The 17,829-nt window shown below is 38.7% G+C and overlaps 1 protein-coding gene and 1 long non-coding RNA gene across 2 annotated transcripts; one reads left to right on the top strand and one right to left on the bottom strand.

Annotated features, from left to right (window-relative positions):
- Positions 1 to 1,318: 1,318 nt before the first annotated feature.
- On the top strand, positions 1,319 to 7,477 carry LOC105084990 (uncharacterized). The gene is made up of 3 exons (XR_836756.3): positions 1,319 to 1,422; positions 1,622 to 1,786; positions 7,033 to 7,477. It is a non-coding gene; the product is annotated as an uncharacterized LOC105084990 (long non-coding RNA).
- Positions 7,478 to 8,497: 1,020 nt separating this feature from the next.
- Positions 8,498 to 16,737, bottom strand: LOC116147388 (maestro heat-like repeat-containing protein family member 7). Its single transcript, XM_064475984.1, has 5 exons — positions 16,615 to 16,737; positions 15,260 to 15,424; positions 14,391 to 14,546; positions 13,234 to 13,360; positions 8,498 to 8,610 (listed from the first exon to the last, which is right to left on the bottom strand). Exons 2-5 carry the CDS (start codon positions 15,314 to 15,316, stop codon positions 8,498 to 8,500), a joined length of 453 nt encoding a protein of 150 aa, XP_064332054.1. The 5' UTR covers positions 15,317 to 15,424; positions 16,615 to 16,737.
- Positions 16,738 to 17,829: the final 1,092 nt, after the last annotated feature.

Below are 17,829 nucleotides of genomic sequence, written 5' to 3'. Positions count from 1 at the left end.
GCTGGGTCTCAATGTGAGTAACAACTCAAACTCCCCCCCAAAAAACTCAAACTGAACCACCCATGAGGTACTTCCAACTCTGCTTCCTTCTAGAAGCTACTACTGTAGCTGGCTTCAGGACCATCTTATTATATTCTGAAAGGGATGGTGGCACGTAGTGTCAGCACAGAGACTTGCCTCCCATGAGTTTTAACTTAGAGGATTGGTTATGGGCAGTTAAGGAAGTCTTATGTCCAGTGCCAAGGGATTTTAACAGGGCGTATCATCCCACCTCCTAACTTCCTTTCCTGTCAGCAAAGAAACGTCAGGATTAGTGGAGGTGAGATGGATGAATGTCCTCCTGTAGTGGCTCCTTTGTTTTCTAATTAACCTACTGTGCTTATTTAAGAGAGAGCTCCAGGAGTGGGGACAGCCTAGACATGAAGATGTGGGAATTTTTAGGCAGTACCGGAGGCTAATGGAGCAGGTTCGTATCACTCAAGGAATGTGTTGCTGTGAGAAGAGAGTCAAGAGCAAAACCCCTAGAACACCAATGTTTCAGGGGTGGGAAGAATTTTAGGAATGAATGAAAAGAAAAAACACAAACTGTCCAGAGAGGTATAAAAACAAGGAGCAATATCTCAGAAGCCATCATAGTCGAACACTGCAGAGAGTTCAAATAGGATGAGGAATTCAAAAAAGACTTCATATATTATCATTCATATGTTTTTAGTCTTTGCCAGAAGCAGTTTTCTTTAACACAGTGGGAGTGGAAGCCAGATTACTGAGGGGCTCGTGGGAGGAAGATCAGAAAGTTGAAGTAGGAAGTAAAAACTCCTCTTAAGTAGCTTGGTGGAGGAGAGCCAAATGAAAGTGTATTTTCTAGGATTGGGAAATGCAAGCACGTGAATTAATTAGGGACAGGAGGAGGTAGAGACTGAAGATAAAGAAAGATCATCAGCTTAGCCAGACCCTATAAAAGGTGGCCAAGCCAGGAATCCAGAGTCTGGTCCTCCTCTTCATAGCTCTTGTCTGGGAGACTATCACCTTACACCCAGATTAATGCAGACCTGCTAGACACTCTGGTGAGTGCAAAATAGAGCAACATACAGTGGGGAGTTGAGAGTGGTAAAGATTTGGAACAACTGTTGAGAAATATCACTGGCTCTATCAAATGCAAACATCATGGTCAGAATTTTTTGAGGAAAAATAGAGTGAAAGTCAGTCTACCCCACAAGATCCTGGCATTCATAGCTAGTCCTGGACAAGACCGCAAGAGCAGAGAAACCTCACGTTTTTTGCCTTTGCCATAACTAATCAATTCTTTTTTTATCCAGATCTGAACCACAATGGGTCATTCTTGCCTTGAAAAGAAACCAAGATAAAAGGAAACAGCTCTCAGAACAAAACCAGAGATTCATTTCCCCATTTTTCCTCTCTTTAGTAAGTAGTCTGGCTTTCAGTGAGTTGCAGTCTATGTACTGTAACCATTTCTTCTTTTCTGCTGGATGTGATTCTCTTGATTCTTTTCCCACTTCCTGCATACTAAGTCCTGCAAACCCTTCATTTCTTCATTCCACAAATGTTTACTGAATGCCTGCTATGTGCCAGATACTGATTCTTCCTTTGCTGTGATTTTCAGATCATCCAAACTTGAACTGAGGAGCACTGCTGGCTTGAAAATGATCCAAGAACAAAAGAAACAACTCTCCAAGGTCATACACCAAACAAAAACTGAGAAACATTTGTATGTTTGCTTTTTTTTTTCTCTTCGGAACTGAATCTGGGCTCTAACTTTGGATTTTTAGTAAGTCATATCGTGTCTGTGTAAAGCCTTCCATTTTCATCTCCTGTCTTTTGATTCATCTGATCTGTCACCCTTTACATCCAATTAGTCACTCACTTCTATGACTTTTCCTTTTGCCATGGTGTGATTCTCAGGCTTTCCTGAATTGAATTATTGGAAGTGCAGGCCTGGGAAATGAGGCCAAGATAAAGGGAAAATACTCTTGAGTTCCCTTATTTCCCTTATGAACTAAAGCAGATTTAAGCAGTACTCTTCCTCCCTCCCCACTTCTTTTGGTCTGTAACTCAATTGTGTCGTTGGTTTTCAGTGAACAGTGCTTCCATGTTCAGCAAAACAACCCAGCTCCATGCTGGGTCCTCTTTGTTATCAATGACCCCCTGCTCCTTCATCCCCAACTCTTCCTCCACCAGGTTTCTAGTTGTTTTTCAGCATTTTGTATTTTCTCTTCCAATCCATCTTATATTTACTTAACTAATCTAGTCTTTCTCAAGCAGCATTTGTATCGTGTCTCTCCAGACTCTTCAGGGCTTCACTATTATCAGTTGAATCAAATTCAGGCAACTAAGCAGTGATGATGCATCAGTCAGTTCCAGCATCACCTGCCTGCTTTTTATTTTTTTTCTTTTATCAATATATTCTCCTTACATTTTCTCAGGGATTGTGTTGGGTTTTATTTTTCATTAGTATCCAGTGGCCTGCTGTTTTAACATTCAGCTGAGCTTTTTTGAATAGAAAGTGAAATATGGGTAGTGAAAGAGATTTACTCTGCCCTTTATTTCTGATCCAGATACATCATGAAGGTTGTTTCTATTTTGATCCTATTGTGTGATCGCCTCTATCATTAGCTTCCCAGTTGTGGTTTACTATTTCATAGTTCCCCAGAGCCTGTGTCCAAAGCCTGATTAATACCTTTAGAAGCTCCAAGATTAGTGGATTCTTCCCAACTGTAATTCAAAATATAAACAATTCAAACCACAAAATAAGTGTGAGAAAGTACAATAGAGTCCTGATTATTTTTCCCAACCTGGCTATTTCATTTTGAAATTCTTTGCAAAAAAAGAAAAAAAAAATTGGGGGGGTCCCCCAGCTTTGCTCTGCTCTAAGCAGGTACTTAGTCTGCACATGCACCTCTTAGGAAAAACTGCTTCACCCCCTAACTGTCAAAAAAAAGCAGTTAGTAGTTGTGGGGGAGGGGCAAGACCTGACTAATCATTCTTACTGTGCTTGTTTCTCCAAGGAAAAGCTAAAGTGGTGATCCTTAAGCTGGGTCCCTACAGAGAAAGTAGTGCCAGCCCTACTTACAAGGACAATTGATTTTTGTACCTCGCTTAGACTTCAGATAAGGAAATTAGAAACCGAAAAGCCCAATTTAACTTAAAGATGTTAATTCTAAAGCCTTTATCTGTCAAAATATAAGCCCAGGACATTCAATTTGGTCACAAGAAGGTATTTCAGAATAGCATTTTCTTTTAAGTTTTCCTCTAAGAGACTGTCCTGACACAGACCTCATTCTACCCAGAACGAAAACTTAGGATCACTTTTGTTTCCTGAATCTATACATACTTAGGTTAATCCTGCTCCCCGATATCCCCAGGGAAGCTGGAAATCTGCACATTAGCTAAAACCCAGCCCAGATATTATTAGCCTCTTAGCAGAAGGTCTTGGTGGAAAGGTCAAACCTATGAGAGGGATGAATGTCACACCTAAAGACAGCAACGGCAAACAATCAGTGAGATAATCACTGTTGCTTTTTTCCTCCTTTTAATTTCCTCATTCGATTTAAAGAATTGGTATTTTCCTTTTCTTCTTAGAAACAGCTAAGGCTATTACCTCTGGAGCTACTGAAGAAAGTACAGAGGATTGGAATCAAGAGATATGAGTCTAAGTCCTAGCACTTCTACTTTCTGATTTTGCAAGTGATTTAACCTCTGAGCCTGTTTCCTCATCTGTAAAATGGCGATAACAATAATATCTATACAATTAATGCAAGGTGAAAAAAAATAACATGAAGGTTCTATGCAAAGAACAGTTATAACTTACTATTTCCCCTATTGTTTTCCTTACTGCACCGGAAACAGGTACAACCAACTCTAATCATTATAGTAGAACCAACTCTAATCTACTTTATTTCTACATCTTGAAGTGTATCATCTCAATCAATATAACTGACTCTTAAATGAAGGAATTTAAGCTGAATAACTGAGGTTAGGAATGGGTTCACCTAGAGCAAACAGAGGATTATATATACACATGTATCTATAAAACATAGGTAAAGACACATGAGAAACTGGGAACAGTGTTGCCTAAGGGAAGAGGAATTTGATAGCAGTGAGATAAGAATAAAAAATTACTTTTACTGTTTCTTTTTGTATCTTTTGAACTTCCTACTTAATGCCCAAAGCTAACTTAATAAAATGTATGCTATAAAATAAAAGGAAATAGACCATCACATATGTAATCTATGATACTTAACTTTTTTTACTACCTGTTTTCATTGATAAGCTCAGTTAATTAAAAACTGCACCTAAGAACTTCTAAGCATTTTGTCACTTCAGAAATTATTTTTCTCTGTATATGTGATTAAAAAAAATAAGACACGGGGTGGAGAATCATGAATTTCCATATACAATTGCAACGTCATTGCTAAGGTCCTTAAGTTTGAAATGCAACAAACAGAAGCAAAACCCTGGTGGTTAGACCATTTCAGATGTTAACTGAATTCTAACTAAAATAACAGACCAAAGGCTAATTTCCTCAATAGAAAAAGCTTCTATGAATCAACATGTAAAAGACCAACAAATCTCCTCAAAATGGGGAAAGGATTTGAATACAGCCTAGGAAAAGGAAATGTAGATGACATTTAGACACGAAAAGATGCTCAACCTTTCTAAGAAGAAAAAATACAACTTAAACCACTGAAAAGCCATTTTTTAAAAAATTTATTCAATTGGCAAAATCCAAAAGTTTGAAAATGCTTCCGTGACTCCCCATTTCTTTCAGAGTTAAGCCCAACTCTTTGTCCTGGCCTTATAAGTCGCTAAGGATCTGGATCTGGTCCCTTATAACACTTCATTTTCCTCTACCTTCACTTGCTACTCTCTCCTTTCTCACCTGACCCTAGTCACACCGGCCTTCCCGTGGTTCCTTGACTACCCTAGACAACCCTAGTGCCTTAGGACTTTTGAAACGTCTACTTCCTCTGCCCAGAATGTTCTTTCCCTAGGTCTGCATAGCTACCTCCCTTACCTCCTTCAAGTCTTTGCTCAAATATCACCTTCTCAATGAAGCCTCGTGTTAACCATTCTATTTAAACTGCAGCCCCACCTCCCCACAAGCACCACACTCCTGATTCCACATACTCTGATCTTTTTCCAAGAGCATATTCCAGCTTCCACTGTACTGTATGATTTTATGTTTATTTATATGTTATTATACATTACATTATTTCTCTCCTCCTACTAGAATATAAACCCCACTAGGGCAGGAATTTTGTTCTGTTTTATTTCTTGGTGTTTCCTAATTACCTAGAACAGTGCTTGGCCCATAGCAAAAGTTCAGTATTTGTAGAGTGAATGAGTATCACATTGTGCTGGCAAGGATGTGGGGAGAAAAGCACACTCTTACATCGCTGGGGTGTAACTGTTAACTACCTCATTTGTCAGTATTTTAATTTGAAATTACAAGTGACATTTCCTTTAACTTGGTAATTCCACTTTTCTGATTTTATCCTAAAGACACACTTGGCCATGTATGAAATACATATGGCCATAGTTACTATATTATTGTTTGTGCCAAAGATTGGAAGTTACCTACATGTCCATTAGTATAATAAATACAATGAAATAGTGGGCAGGAATATAGAATGAAGAAATTCTTTTTTGGACTGATATGGAAAATTTTCAGATATTAAGGAGAAAAAGTGCAAGGTGTAGAACAGTATGTGTAGAATACTATAGTTTGTGAAAAAAGTAGGGAAGATAATACACATATTTGCTCATAAATGCATAATTATATCTTAAGGGAGATACAAGAAACTGGTAACACTGGGTGCCTTCAGGGAGGTGAAGTGGATAGATGGAAATATTTTGTAACTTGCATTTTGGATGTATATATGCATTATCACTTTGATAAATTTATAATAAGTCAAGAAAAAATGTTTTCTGAATTTCTCTTTTTAAATACTGTATTTTAGTTTCCATGACCCTGACTGATTTAATTATTCTGATTGAAAAACAGTACATTGAGGTCAGGGCTTTCATTTAAGGAATCAGATGCAGATATAAGTATATTGAGGTTATTTTCAGATTCAGTCACTTACTGATTTTAAAACAAGACCACTTAACTGATGTTTATTTCATGCTTTTATTTCGTTTTGGCAGAGATGAGACCTGGGTGGTATTATGATATTAATATTTCAAACATCTTAAAAGATTTCTTTTAGCAACCAGGATGCTGTAGCAATTTCATTAATTGTTAAGTAGAAAAAACTTATAAAGTTTGAATTAGAAAATCCTTTTGTAACTTTTAAAATTTTCAATTATTTTAACGATGCAGTTGATAGAAATGGTTTTGCAGAGGACTTTAGGCTTAGAAATCTAAAAAAGGAAAAAAAAAATCCTGACAAGATTATTTAAAGCTCTAAAACAGGTTACCACAAAGGAAGTAGTTATGGAAATGTGTTTGGCTAAAAACCTATTTAAAAACATTTTTTCATATAAAGTTACTAAAATACAGTAGATTGGTTGGTCAGACTTTGTAATTCCAACGGGTCTTGGACAGAAACAATAATCTGGGCATTACTACAACACAAAAACTCTTTAGAAATCATCAAGGCTATCGTAGGGGAGAGGTTTGAGGTCTTTCTTGGAAAAGTCAACTTCTTTAAAGTCACAACACTTCAATTACCTATAAATTGTGCCCTTCTTGCCCCAAAAGTGATTTCCTAAGATCAACTGATACGCAATCAGAGCTTAAATTCAGCAGGATTTAGTAGGATGGGTTTGGTTGGTTGAAAGACAAAGGCTTGGGAGATGCACCCTTACATGGCATATGCAGAACTGTGACCTAACCTTTTAAACCCATGAGTGGTCGGGGAAGCAGTCTTTACACTTCCTAACTGTGGTCTTCTGAAGTGGTCTGGAGTAAGATTTTACTGAAAACAAGTCCTAGGGGCCAATAAAGCTAGACTGTATTTTGATGTATCTTCTATAGTATCAAAACCTTCTACCTTTTTATCTCATTCACAGGTGGACATCCTTTCTGGATTCCCAGCTCCATCTTCCTCAAACCTCTTCCCATATCCCTGCTTCCTTTAAAAATTTCCCTAAGAGAAAGAAAAATACCGTATGATATCACTCATATGTGGAATCTAAAAAAAAAAACAAAACAGAAAAAAGAGGACACTAATGAACTCGTCTACAAAACAGAAACAGACTCGCAGACATATTAAACAATCTTACAGGTTACCAGGGGAAAGGGAGTGGGAAGGGATAAATTTGGGTGTTTGAGATTTGTAAATGTTAACCACTATATATAAAAATAGATTAAAAAAAACAAATTTCTTCTGTACAGCACAGGGAACTATATTCAGTATCTTGTAATAACCTTTAATGAAAAAGAATATGAAAACAAATATATGTATATATATGCATGACTGGGACATTATGCTGTACACCAGAAATTGACACATTGTAACTGATTATATGTCAATTAAAAAAATAAAAATAAATAAAATTTCCCTTTCTACATCTACACTGCTAAAATAGAGGTGGCGGGGGAGGTGTGACATTCCCCTCATTAAAGATTCTTCGGTACTGTCAAATGACAAAAATAACACAATTTAGCAGCAAGTTTGATATCCTTTACTCAAGGGAAAACGATTCAAGGATTGGGGGAGTACAGTGCTGTTCGTCATCACAGTTCGTCAGACTCTTTCCTGAGAGGGAGAGAAAAAGGAACATGGAGCCAAGAATCTGGGAGAAGGAAGGAGGGAGCTGGAAGGGGCAGAGATCTGACCTACTTCACAATTTTACCTACTATAGTTTTACTTGCCAGAGCTGATGCCTATGAGATTCTCCCCTTCCCTAATCCCATCTGTTACCTACGTGATAGTTTAATCTTTCAATAAAAGAAAAAAAATTCATATAAAATAGGTATCTTAGTATAAGAAGGAAAAGCAATACTCAAACTTCTAAAAAAGGCAAAGTCTAAAATAATAAACACACAGTTGGGCCAGTAATAGATAACAAATAATACATTTTAATAGTATATGATGAAAATAAAGCCAAAATGATATTTAATTATATTGAACTTTAATTTTAACATATTACCACAAAGTTAAATGTCCAGAAATACTTGTTTTGTGTATTTTAAAAAATTCCATAAAAACATCAACCTATTTCTGAAGAGAGCCTTCTATAAAAGTAATGGAGATGTTTAGAATGAAGAGACTTGTCAGCATAATCACCATTAAGTGCCTTTTCAGCCTTTCCCAGACCTCTGTAATTTCTTAAAGGTTTTGACAGCAAAAAATATGTTCTGAGGTAATTAAATGGATGGAGGTATCTTCATGCTGGCATTGCTTTATGCCTGGAAAAAAAAAAAAAAAGGAGCACCAGCTGCTTCTGTGGTTTCCAAAGGGATTAGTTTCCACCTGATGTTGCTTCCCTTGCACTTCTAGGTAGGAAGACAACCGATGAGCTTCCTCAATCCTCAAGCTGTCTGCCTGGGATCTGGCTCAGCCCCGAACTTGTGGATTTGCAACAGAGCCTGGGTGGTGATGATGCGCAGAGAGGGCTCGGGGTCATGCAGCAGCTTTCTCAGATCTAAGGGGAAAGAAAACCCAGGTTGGAGATGAACATCTATGGAAATGGTCTCTGGTCCAGACACAAAACAGCCAATATGCCTATAGCAGCTGAGATGAAGGGCTAACTTTTTCCAAGCCTCTGTGTGAAAGTTTGTACATCTATAGATTAGTTCCAATTCTGACCTATAAAACTTGTTTCTGAGATGCCAGATATTTCACTATTTTACAATAATCACACTGCCAAGTAGTCTAGAGTCAAATTATCTATATCTGCCAAGCTATGGATTATACAGTTAATTTCTGAGTTCCTGCGTTGGCCCTAGAGGTTAGTCTTAAATCATTATTCTCTTTTAATTTTTCTTTAGAAGTTTTAATATATGTTTTCTTAATGCAGAAGAAATACATATTCATTGTGTAGAAAAATTAGACAATACATACATCTAAGCACTAGGGGAAAATCAAAGTCACTTATAATCTACCATCAGAGAAAAATCACTGTTATTTTTTTTCTATTTATTCATTTACATAGGTATGCTTTTATTTTTTGTCCAAATGGAACCACATTGTATATATTATCTAATCACTGCTTACTTTAATAATACTGTATCATTATTTATCCAAATCATTTAAACAGTATTCTACAATATTTTTCATGGCTACATATGATTCTACAGTGTGGATATGCTCTAATTTATTTACCTAATTTCCTATTGTTTCTAATCTTGGATGTTTCCTATTTTTGCCATTTTGGATAACATTAAAGTGAACATTCCTGTAACAATTTCTACTTATTTTCATAGTTTAAAATTCCTAGAAGTGGGATTGATAAGTCAAGGTATATGTTTATTTAAAGGTTTTGATATATATTGCCAAACTTCCCCCTACAAATGTTGTATCAATTTATGTTCATACCAGCACAGTGCATGACAATATTAGTTTTCCTTTAACACATCACTGTTCAGTATTAATTAGTAATCTTTGCCATTTTGAAAGAAAAACACATACTGGTATCTCATCATTGTTTGGTTTTACAGACTTTTGATTACTAGTAATACTGAATATTTTTCATATATATTTATTGGCCATTTGTCTTCTATGAACTACTAATTCATATCATCTGCCACGTTTCTTTTGAGAATGTACTGATTTGTTTTAACGATATTAACCCTTTATTATAATGTAAATGTACCCCCATATTATTGTTTATTTTTCGGTTTTGTCTGTTTCTTTGTTTCTTCAAAGTTGGTTTTAAAAATGTTTATGTAGACATATTTATCATTCTTTCACTTTATGGATCTGTGTTTGTATTATATTAGAAAAAGCTCTCTTTTGAATTTCTAATTCTCCAAGTTCGCAGAAATGCTAGAGCCTCTTCATAGTTCCAAGCTTTTTCTTTAAGTAGCATTTTAGCCTTTATATTCATCACGTTTATTTCCAAAAATGGAATACTTGACTAGCTTTTAGTTTCTTTCAGTTCTTACAGGAAGATCTGTCTACATGTTCTGCAGGACATCTGAGACAGCAGACATCAATTTTGGAATCCAAAGGAACTGAAACCTATTTTGTCATGAAATTGATTTAAATATTTAAATTTTTGTTACTTTTGTTTAAATTTTGCTTAAAATTACCTGTGGTAAGTGACATAAACTTTTTCAAAAAAGAGTGCTAGGATCTTCTACCCCATCTCTAGGACAGATCAGCCACTTCAGGGAAGATAGCGGGTGGGATTATTCCATTAGGTTGAACCACACAAGTTGCTGATACTTGACCGTTTTTGCCTTACAAAATGGCAATTTAATATGGTTCATCCTGACATACATGCACATAATTTATAGGCATATCTTAAATCTTCTATAGCGATAACTTTACAATGGAAAAGATACTTTGGTTCCCCAGTCTTTGGGATTAGAAAAAAATTTCCTTTGAATTGACCAGAATCAACCATGCAGAATCCTACCCTTAGAATAAAATAATCTATGCGACTTTTCCTATTTATTTTTGCTTCTGATATCTGTGGGGAAGTAGGAGATCTTACAGAAAAGTGGTATGATCTTTCTTAAATAAGTTTCAGCTTCTGGCTATTTTACCAGTTACATATTTTTATTTTAAAAGCAGTGAATTGTTCAGGATTTTAATTTGGTTCTCAAAGTATATGCTTTTGGACAGTAAGACTTAGCATTTCATGGCATTTTCTAATTGTAGGACTACTTATTAAGAGGAAATAAATAATTCTTGGAATGTCAAATCCTCAAAGGTGTACAATCATAGAAAAATTTCACTTATTGACAATTCAGAAAACCATTTGCATGATGGTTGCCTTACATGAGTATAAAACTTCTCCATTACAAGTCCTATGCCCTTACGGGACAATCACCACTTACAGAAAATAGTGCTGCAGTCAATTTCTGTGGTACTTATAAGGGGGTCATCATAATTTACTAAGAGTGTATTTTACATAATTTCTAATTTCCTGACAGACAAAGTTTAGGAATTATCCCTGAGACATTCATCAAAGCTGGTTTCTAGACAAAGAGTGTCATGTCCTTTCCTAAAGAAGGAATTGGACTGGGATGAGACTGTCATTTGGTTGAAGTTTCCAAGGATTTTTTTTACCATGAAAGTCAGACTTTTTGATTCTCAGAGTCTCAGCTCTGTCACAGAACCTGCCCACGGTCACTGCCTCAGACACCTTCCAAAATATGGGGTACCCCAAACCCAAGTGTTTATCACTTACCATCCTCTATCCAGTCAGTACCCTTCATCCTCAGCTCACTGTGATCCGTGTAACTTGGTAAGAGCCCTAAATGCAGGATAAAGTCAGGGAGTCTGTGATGTAAGTTTGGTTTTAAGCAGCTGGCAGAACTGGCCTTTTGATAATTAGACAGATTCTAAAAACTGAACTTCTAAGTGGTAATAGTTACCTACAGATAACATAGGCCCTTTCTCCAGAGAAGTATTTTCATAGTCATCTTCATAAAGAATGGGGATACTCAAAAACACAATTTGGGAAAAAAGTAGAGGATAAAAGTGACTGTAGAAGTGGAAGGGTTTTCTTTGTACCTACAAACAAGACTGCTGCTCTTCTGATAGGAAGTTTTGCATTCTTGGAGAACATCAGTGTTTGGGCTAAGATGTTAACTTTCCCCTTGCATTTTTTTCCCTAAATGGGGAAAAAAAGTAAGAGTATAAAGGAGTGAAGTAGCAGCACTATTTTTATCAGCCTCTCACAGTTTCTAGAGCCAGGGATTATATCAGATACACATACAAAGTGTATGTGGTTAAAATAACTACAGTTGCTCGATCATGCCACAATAACAAGCCCCTAGGTACTGTTAAATCCGCCAGTACACTTTGCTCACATCCATGCGTATTGTGCCTGTAAGGCCTCTAATATGTCTTCACTTCTCCGTATCTCATTATCTAAGTCTTCTCCGTTCTCTAAGCTCTGCCTTGAGTTTTGCCTCCCTATGAACTCTTCCTTGACAGCTCTTGCCTTCCTGACCAAGCCCTTCTCTGAGTAACATATAGGTCCTCCTCTCCTGGCACATACCATTTTCCACCTTGAATTTCTGTTCAGTGTTCCACAGAGGTTTAAGTTCCCTCACTAGCTTGTAAACTCCCTTTAGGAAGTTTTATTAGTCCTTGGTACGTTTCTGGGTTCTCCATGGCCTGTTACACATTGGATGTGTTATGCTTACTAGATGAATGAGTTCAGCTCTCAGTGGATTTCTTACAAGGAGAAGCACCTCAGGGACAGGAGGAAGAGGACAGGAATTTGTTCTCATAGAACTTAGAATTTAAGATGGACAATCTGTAGTCTTAACCACTGACAGCACTGAATTTCTTGCTGCAAATACTGTTCTTAGTGCATCAGCTATAGGTTTGGTTGCAGGTCAGAGAGAGAATCCCCAGTGGAAAGCCTGACATGAGGGCACTATGGGGCTTCCTAGCCCTGTAAGTCTGATCAGAGGAACCCATACTGGGTTCTAAATGGCCACACACATGGAAGATCCCTGGGAACAGTCAGTCCAAGTGTCATCACAGTAGGATCCCAGTGGTTCCAGAGTCAGTTGTCTAGCAAACCATAGATGGGCCTCCTGGGCCTGCCCTGGTTCAAGCCTGCATCTAAGATCAGCCTCAGTAGCTTCTGTCAAGTTTGTGAAGAGAAAGGATGCCATCTGCATCCTGGCACAGCCAGTGGCGTACTGCCATCATGCTGCATGGCCTCCAAGAGCACGGCAGTCCTTGCTTGGGGCCCATGCTCTGATGGAGGATAAAACAATCCACTTCATCCAAGGAAGAGATTAGAGCCCACTATAACGGCAATACACAACCCCGTTTCAGTTCACTCCATAAAGAGTGTTTTGAGCATCTACTATCAGTCTGACTCTGTAGCCTCTGACACAGGGTTAACTAGTCTTTTATGTGAGAAAGGGTGGTAATAGAAAGTGAATTTTGACTCCTTTGGGAGGAACTATAGAAAATTGGATTCACAGTACAAGCCAGTTCATAGGTATCAGTTGCTGATATGAGAAGGGATGGGAAATATTTCCTTTATGTCATATTCCTCCATTAAAAACTATGTTTGAAAAAAATAAGCATGTCAGCATATTAAGGAGTTAACAAAGCCATTATTGCTCACATACAAAGAATTTGCAGATTATTCCAATGTCACTAGGGTTGATGTACCAGGGATCTTTGCAGTACACTTCTTGGGGAAGCTTCCACTTCAGGAACTGGGCACATATGGTTAGGACTCGCCTGCTCTCCTGTGAAAAGGGTTACGAGAGATCAGCATTTTCAAACATTTTTTAGTTGGGGTTACCTTTCTTCAAATAAAACTGACACTGAAGTCCAATATAAAAAGCTGATAAACTCAGAACCATCCTGGTTGAAGTGAGGGGAGGGGTGGAAAGGAACCAGAGTTCTGCTCTCCTCCTCCAACTTTACCAAACAGTCCCTAAAGAGAACCCATAAAATCTGCAGGGTTCTGGGGAAGAGGTAGAAACCACTGGTGTAAGGCAAAAGCAAGCAAGAGCTATTAAGTGTAATACCCAGACCAGAGATTTGGGCAGGAGTTCCCACTTTCCACCACCCCATGCTCCATAGAGGTAGGGCTCCTATGCCCACCTGCTACTTCTATGTCATTCCCTGTCACTCTATACATGCCCTCCTCACAGTCCTTGTGGAATCTCTAGCTTGGAAGAAACTTTGCAGGGTATTGGTCCTTTCCTGATCCTGATACTTGAGCAAAATTTAGCAAGTGGGCCTCTTCACTACTCATCACTCGCAGAATGCCTCTCATGCACCATTCAACACCTCTGGTGAGTCTCCAAGCAAGTATTTTGTCCCAGGTCCACTAGATTTTGGGGCCATTAAAATTCCTTTGGGGACTGATGGGAATACAAATTAGTTCAGCTACTTTGTTTAGCAATTTGTAAATAGCTAAGTAAAGTTATAGATGCCCAGATATTCCATTTCTGGGTTTATGCCCTCAAGAAACTCTCACACATGTACACATGGGCTCTGTGCTAGGTTGAATATTGAGGTGGAGATACAAAAAGATATAGTATGTCATTCTTACCCACAAAGGGCCATGATTTGCTATACAGAAATAAACAGTAAGATTTTTCACACAATTCACTTAGGCAAAATAATTGAAAGGAAGCCTGTGTCAGAGGAAATGGGGGAGTAAAGATGGCACAAAGCCCTGCCTTCAAAGATATGAACACCTATTTGCAGATTTGGCTCTGGATTTGGACATATTCAGGGCTGAAAGAAGTTGAGAGTAGGCATTACCTCAGCTACTGCATCATTTTCATCCTGGGAATACAGAAGTAGTGGGACCAAGCTGTCCAGAACTTGGCTCTCTACACGCTTCTTATCTGTGTATTTCACAGACTTTACAGAGGCTCCAAAGAGGGTCATGGACAGACGATGAACATCAGGTCTTACCTATGAAGGGAGTGTTCAAAGGGAAGCAACTCACTGAAAGTGTTCATGCTCTATTTACAAGAGCTCGAGGTCAGCTGAAACACCAGTCCTAACATGATGACATTTAGCCGTAGGCAGCTGAGGGTGAGAAACCAAATACAACTAGAGATGGCAACATTTGCTGCTTTGCATGACTTGTTCTTTCACTCCATGAATGAGAAATGGGCCCAGTCCCACCTGAAGTCATCACAGCTTATACCTGCTGCTGGTATCAACCATTCACACAAGCTACTTTGCTGAAATTCAGAATCCCAGCCTTGGCATATTTGACTCTTCCAAGGATGTGGTTCATTGTGCTCCATCCCTCGTCTTTTTGACACATCTTTGGGATTTGGGATGGGGACATATGTACAGTCCACCATCTTGACCCAGTCCTGACTGTTCCTTGGAAGGTAAAGACAATGTCTTTTCTCAAACTCCTTCCCCATCCCATGAAGCAGGGGAGTACCTTGGCAAGTCTCTATGTTTCAGTTTTTTTCATCTGAAAAGCAGTAACACCAGCCCTACTAACATCATGGGTTACGTGGAAGGGTCTTAAGAGAGGAGATCTGAAAGTGCTCTGAACATAAGAATTACTATGTAAAATAGAGTGTATTTTTTACTATCCCAACTTCTATTTGCTGTTATGCTAGCTACGTCCCCCTAGGACAGTCTCTCCTCTCCCCTTGTCTTACATCACCAAATAAGGAGAACGAGGTCCTCATCATGGCAGTCAGGGTGGTGAAATCCATTGTCCTGACGAGCTGCAAGAGTATCTGGATGGTCAACAAAACAACCTTCTCGTCAGTTTCACGTAAGAAGTCTAAGATGCATGGAGACAGGCTCTTGATGTCTTCCCTCTGTGTGCCCAAAGGAAGTATATCAACACTCATCCTGATAGCACTTCATCTGGTACCAAAGTAGGGCTTCCCACCTGTACTCTGTACCTGGTGCTTTTGAATTTGTGGTAGTGCTGGCTAGTCAAGAACACAGGAGAAGCAAAGAGGGCATGATGCCCTCTCTCAGTACTGGCAGGGCTGACATACAGAGAAGGAAGCAGAGCTGCTGTGAGCTGCCTCACAGGACAGGAGTGGGACCAGGTGGGGATGGTCCGGCAACAGGGATTTGGGCTTAATGCAAGAAATTTCTCTCTTAGCAATGAGAGAAAGTGGAATGGCCAGCTGAGGTCACAGAGATTGCCTACCACAGAAGGTATCCAAACAGAGGCTAAAATATGCCTTGCAGGAATTCAAGCAGAAATTAACTGAGTGCCTTTAAGGGTCCTTCCCATTCTAAACTGGGATTCTGCTCTTCTGAAACCCCCAAAAGGAGTCTCAGGGTTTTAAAGTTTAAATCATACATGTTAAAAATTAAATAGAATAACGCAACAAATATTCATGTATCCAATCAACCAGAATGAACTTATGTTGACATTTGCCATTTTTGTTTCAGATCAATCGATCGATCGATCGATCTATGTATCTATCTTTTAAATAAAAGAAAGAGAACTCAAGTGATAAAATTCAGGGGTTAATCTTCTTCTCTTCTGACCTAGTTTTAGTTTCTAGCTGGGCTTGTGGAAAATGAGCTTCAATATGAATGTCAGTGATCTCTGCCTCAGATGATAAGCATCTTGGGAGCAGATACAATGGCCTATCCAATTTACTCCATAGGGCAACATGATGCAATGCATAAAAGGACACCTGAATGTTCCCCAGGTTGTGATGATAATGATGGTACCTCCTATACAAACTGCAGGATTCAAAAATTATGGATACAAGTGACTTGGACTTTTTTATCCTTTTTGATTTCATTAAATGTCTAATAATCGGTAGACACAGAATTCAAATGAACACTACCCTATTCAATGTACAAAGGATGTACTCCTGTTCCCAGGTGACTCCATTTACCTCCTCAGCTGTTATTAGTTTCCTGGGTATATTTCTGGGGTATATTTTATTTGTGACTTAAGAATTATCAGTCCTAAAGATTTCTACATGTTACCAAAAAAATTAAAATTTAAACATTTAAAAAAAGATAGTGGTCCTACCGTCTCCTGGTGTCTGACAAGATAGTGTAGTCCCCTCAGGGCAAGAACTTTAAAAAGCTTATTTCCATGAAGTAGCCAGTCTTTCAAGCGGGCAACAGAGTATATGCTGGGCAGTCTCCTAGCCACTGGACTCTGGAGAAGCTAAAAGAACCCAGAAATCAGCCAAAGAAGGTAACTTTAAGCCTTTTTTCATGAAGGGAGCCACCTTCCCACCAACTTCAAAATACATATTTTTCTTTGAATCCTCTATTATACAGCATATACATTACAAAGTAATGCTTGCACTGTAGGTACATAAGGAACACTGAATAATGAACACATGGACAGGAGAATTTCAATAGGCTTGATTCTGAAATTATTTCTGCCCCATGTCTGAACTGGATCCCAGCCTGTCACTAAGTTGGATAGGGCCTAGGAAGGCAAGTCCTGCTGCTTTATAGGTTTCATGAATCCAGCTTCTAAAAAGTGAGTCTTACCTCCACAAAAAAGCCTGCAGATGTGAGTTTATGTTTATCATTTCCTCGGTTAAGAAGAGGGACCAAAAGGTACATGACCTTATGTGCAAGGAAGTGATTCCTTTCCAGCAATGCACTGCAAAACAGAACACCGACAGAGCAACTCTTAGCAGTGCTCCTATTCAGACAGCACTGCGCCCAGGGCTGGGGGCCTCTGAAGTTTACGCCCAGCTTTAGGTTCAGAGGAGGGTAAGGCAGGGCCAGCACCTCTGAAAAATTTGGCTGGCATGATGGGTATTTGCCCACCCTGTGATGAGAAGGTTATTCAACCTTGGTTGCTGTGACAACTAAAAGGAAAAAAAAACAAACAAAAAAACCCCCAATCCCACCCCACCCCTCCACACACAAAACCTTAGAATAAAGCTGATTGAGAGCACGGCAGGGAACCCTTACTTGGCAAGGAGGGACACTCCCTGAAGATGGCAATCTTTTCCTTCCAGAAGCGCCCATCCTTTATTCTTTTCCATGATGTTGAATTCCTGCCAGCAGAATGTTCTGAGGAGGAGAGTCTTTGTAGCCTGTATGGCAAAGCTAAATCAAACAAAAACAGTACAAGTGAACAGAACCGGTCTCTCCAGCTTAGCAGCACAAAATCACCCTGCTCTCACTGAGAAGGGCCGTGCATCAATTGCTGCTGGACTGTAATTCTCTTCTTTCCAGATTTCCCAAAAGACTCTTACTGCTCTAATAACTTGAAAGG

Source organism: Camelus dromedarius, chromosome 18 (genome assembly GCF_036321535.1).
Source record: "Camelus dromedarius isolate mCamDro1 chromosome 18, mCamDro1.pat, whole genome shotgun sequence".
Taxonomy (NCBI): domain Eukaryota; kingdom Metazoa; phylum Chordata; class Mammalia; order Artiodactyla; family Camelidae; genus Camelus; species Camelus dromedarius.
This window is presented reverse-complemented; position numbering and strand designations above follow the sequence as displayed.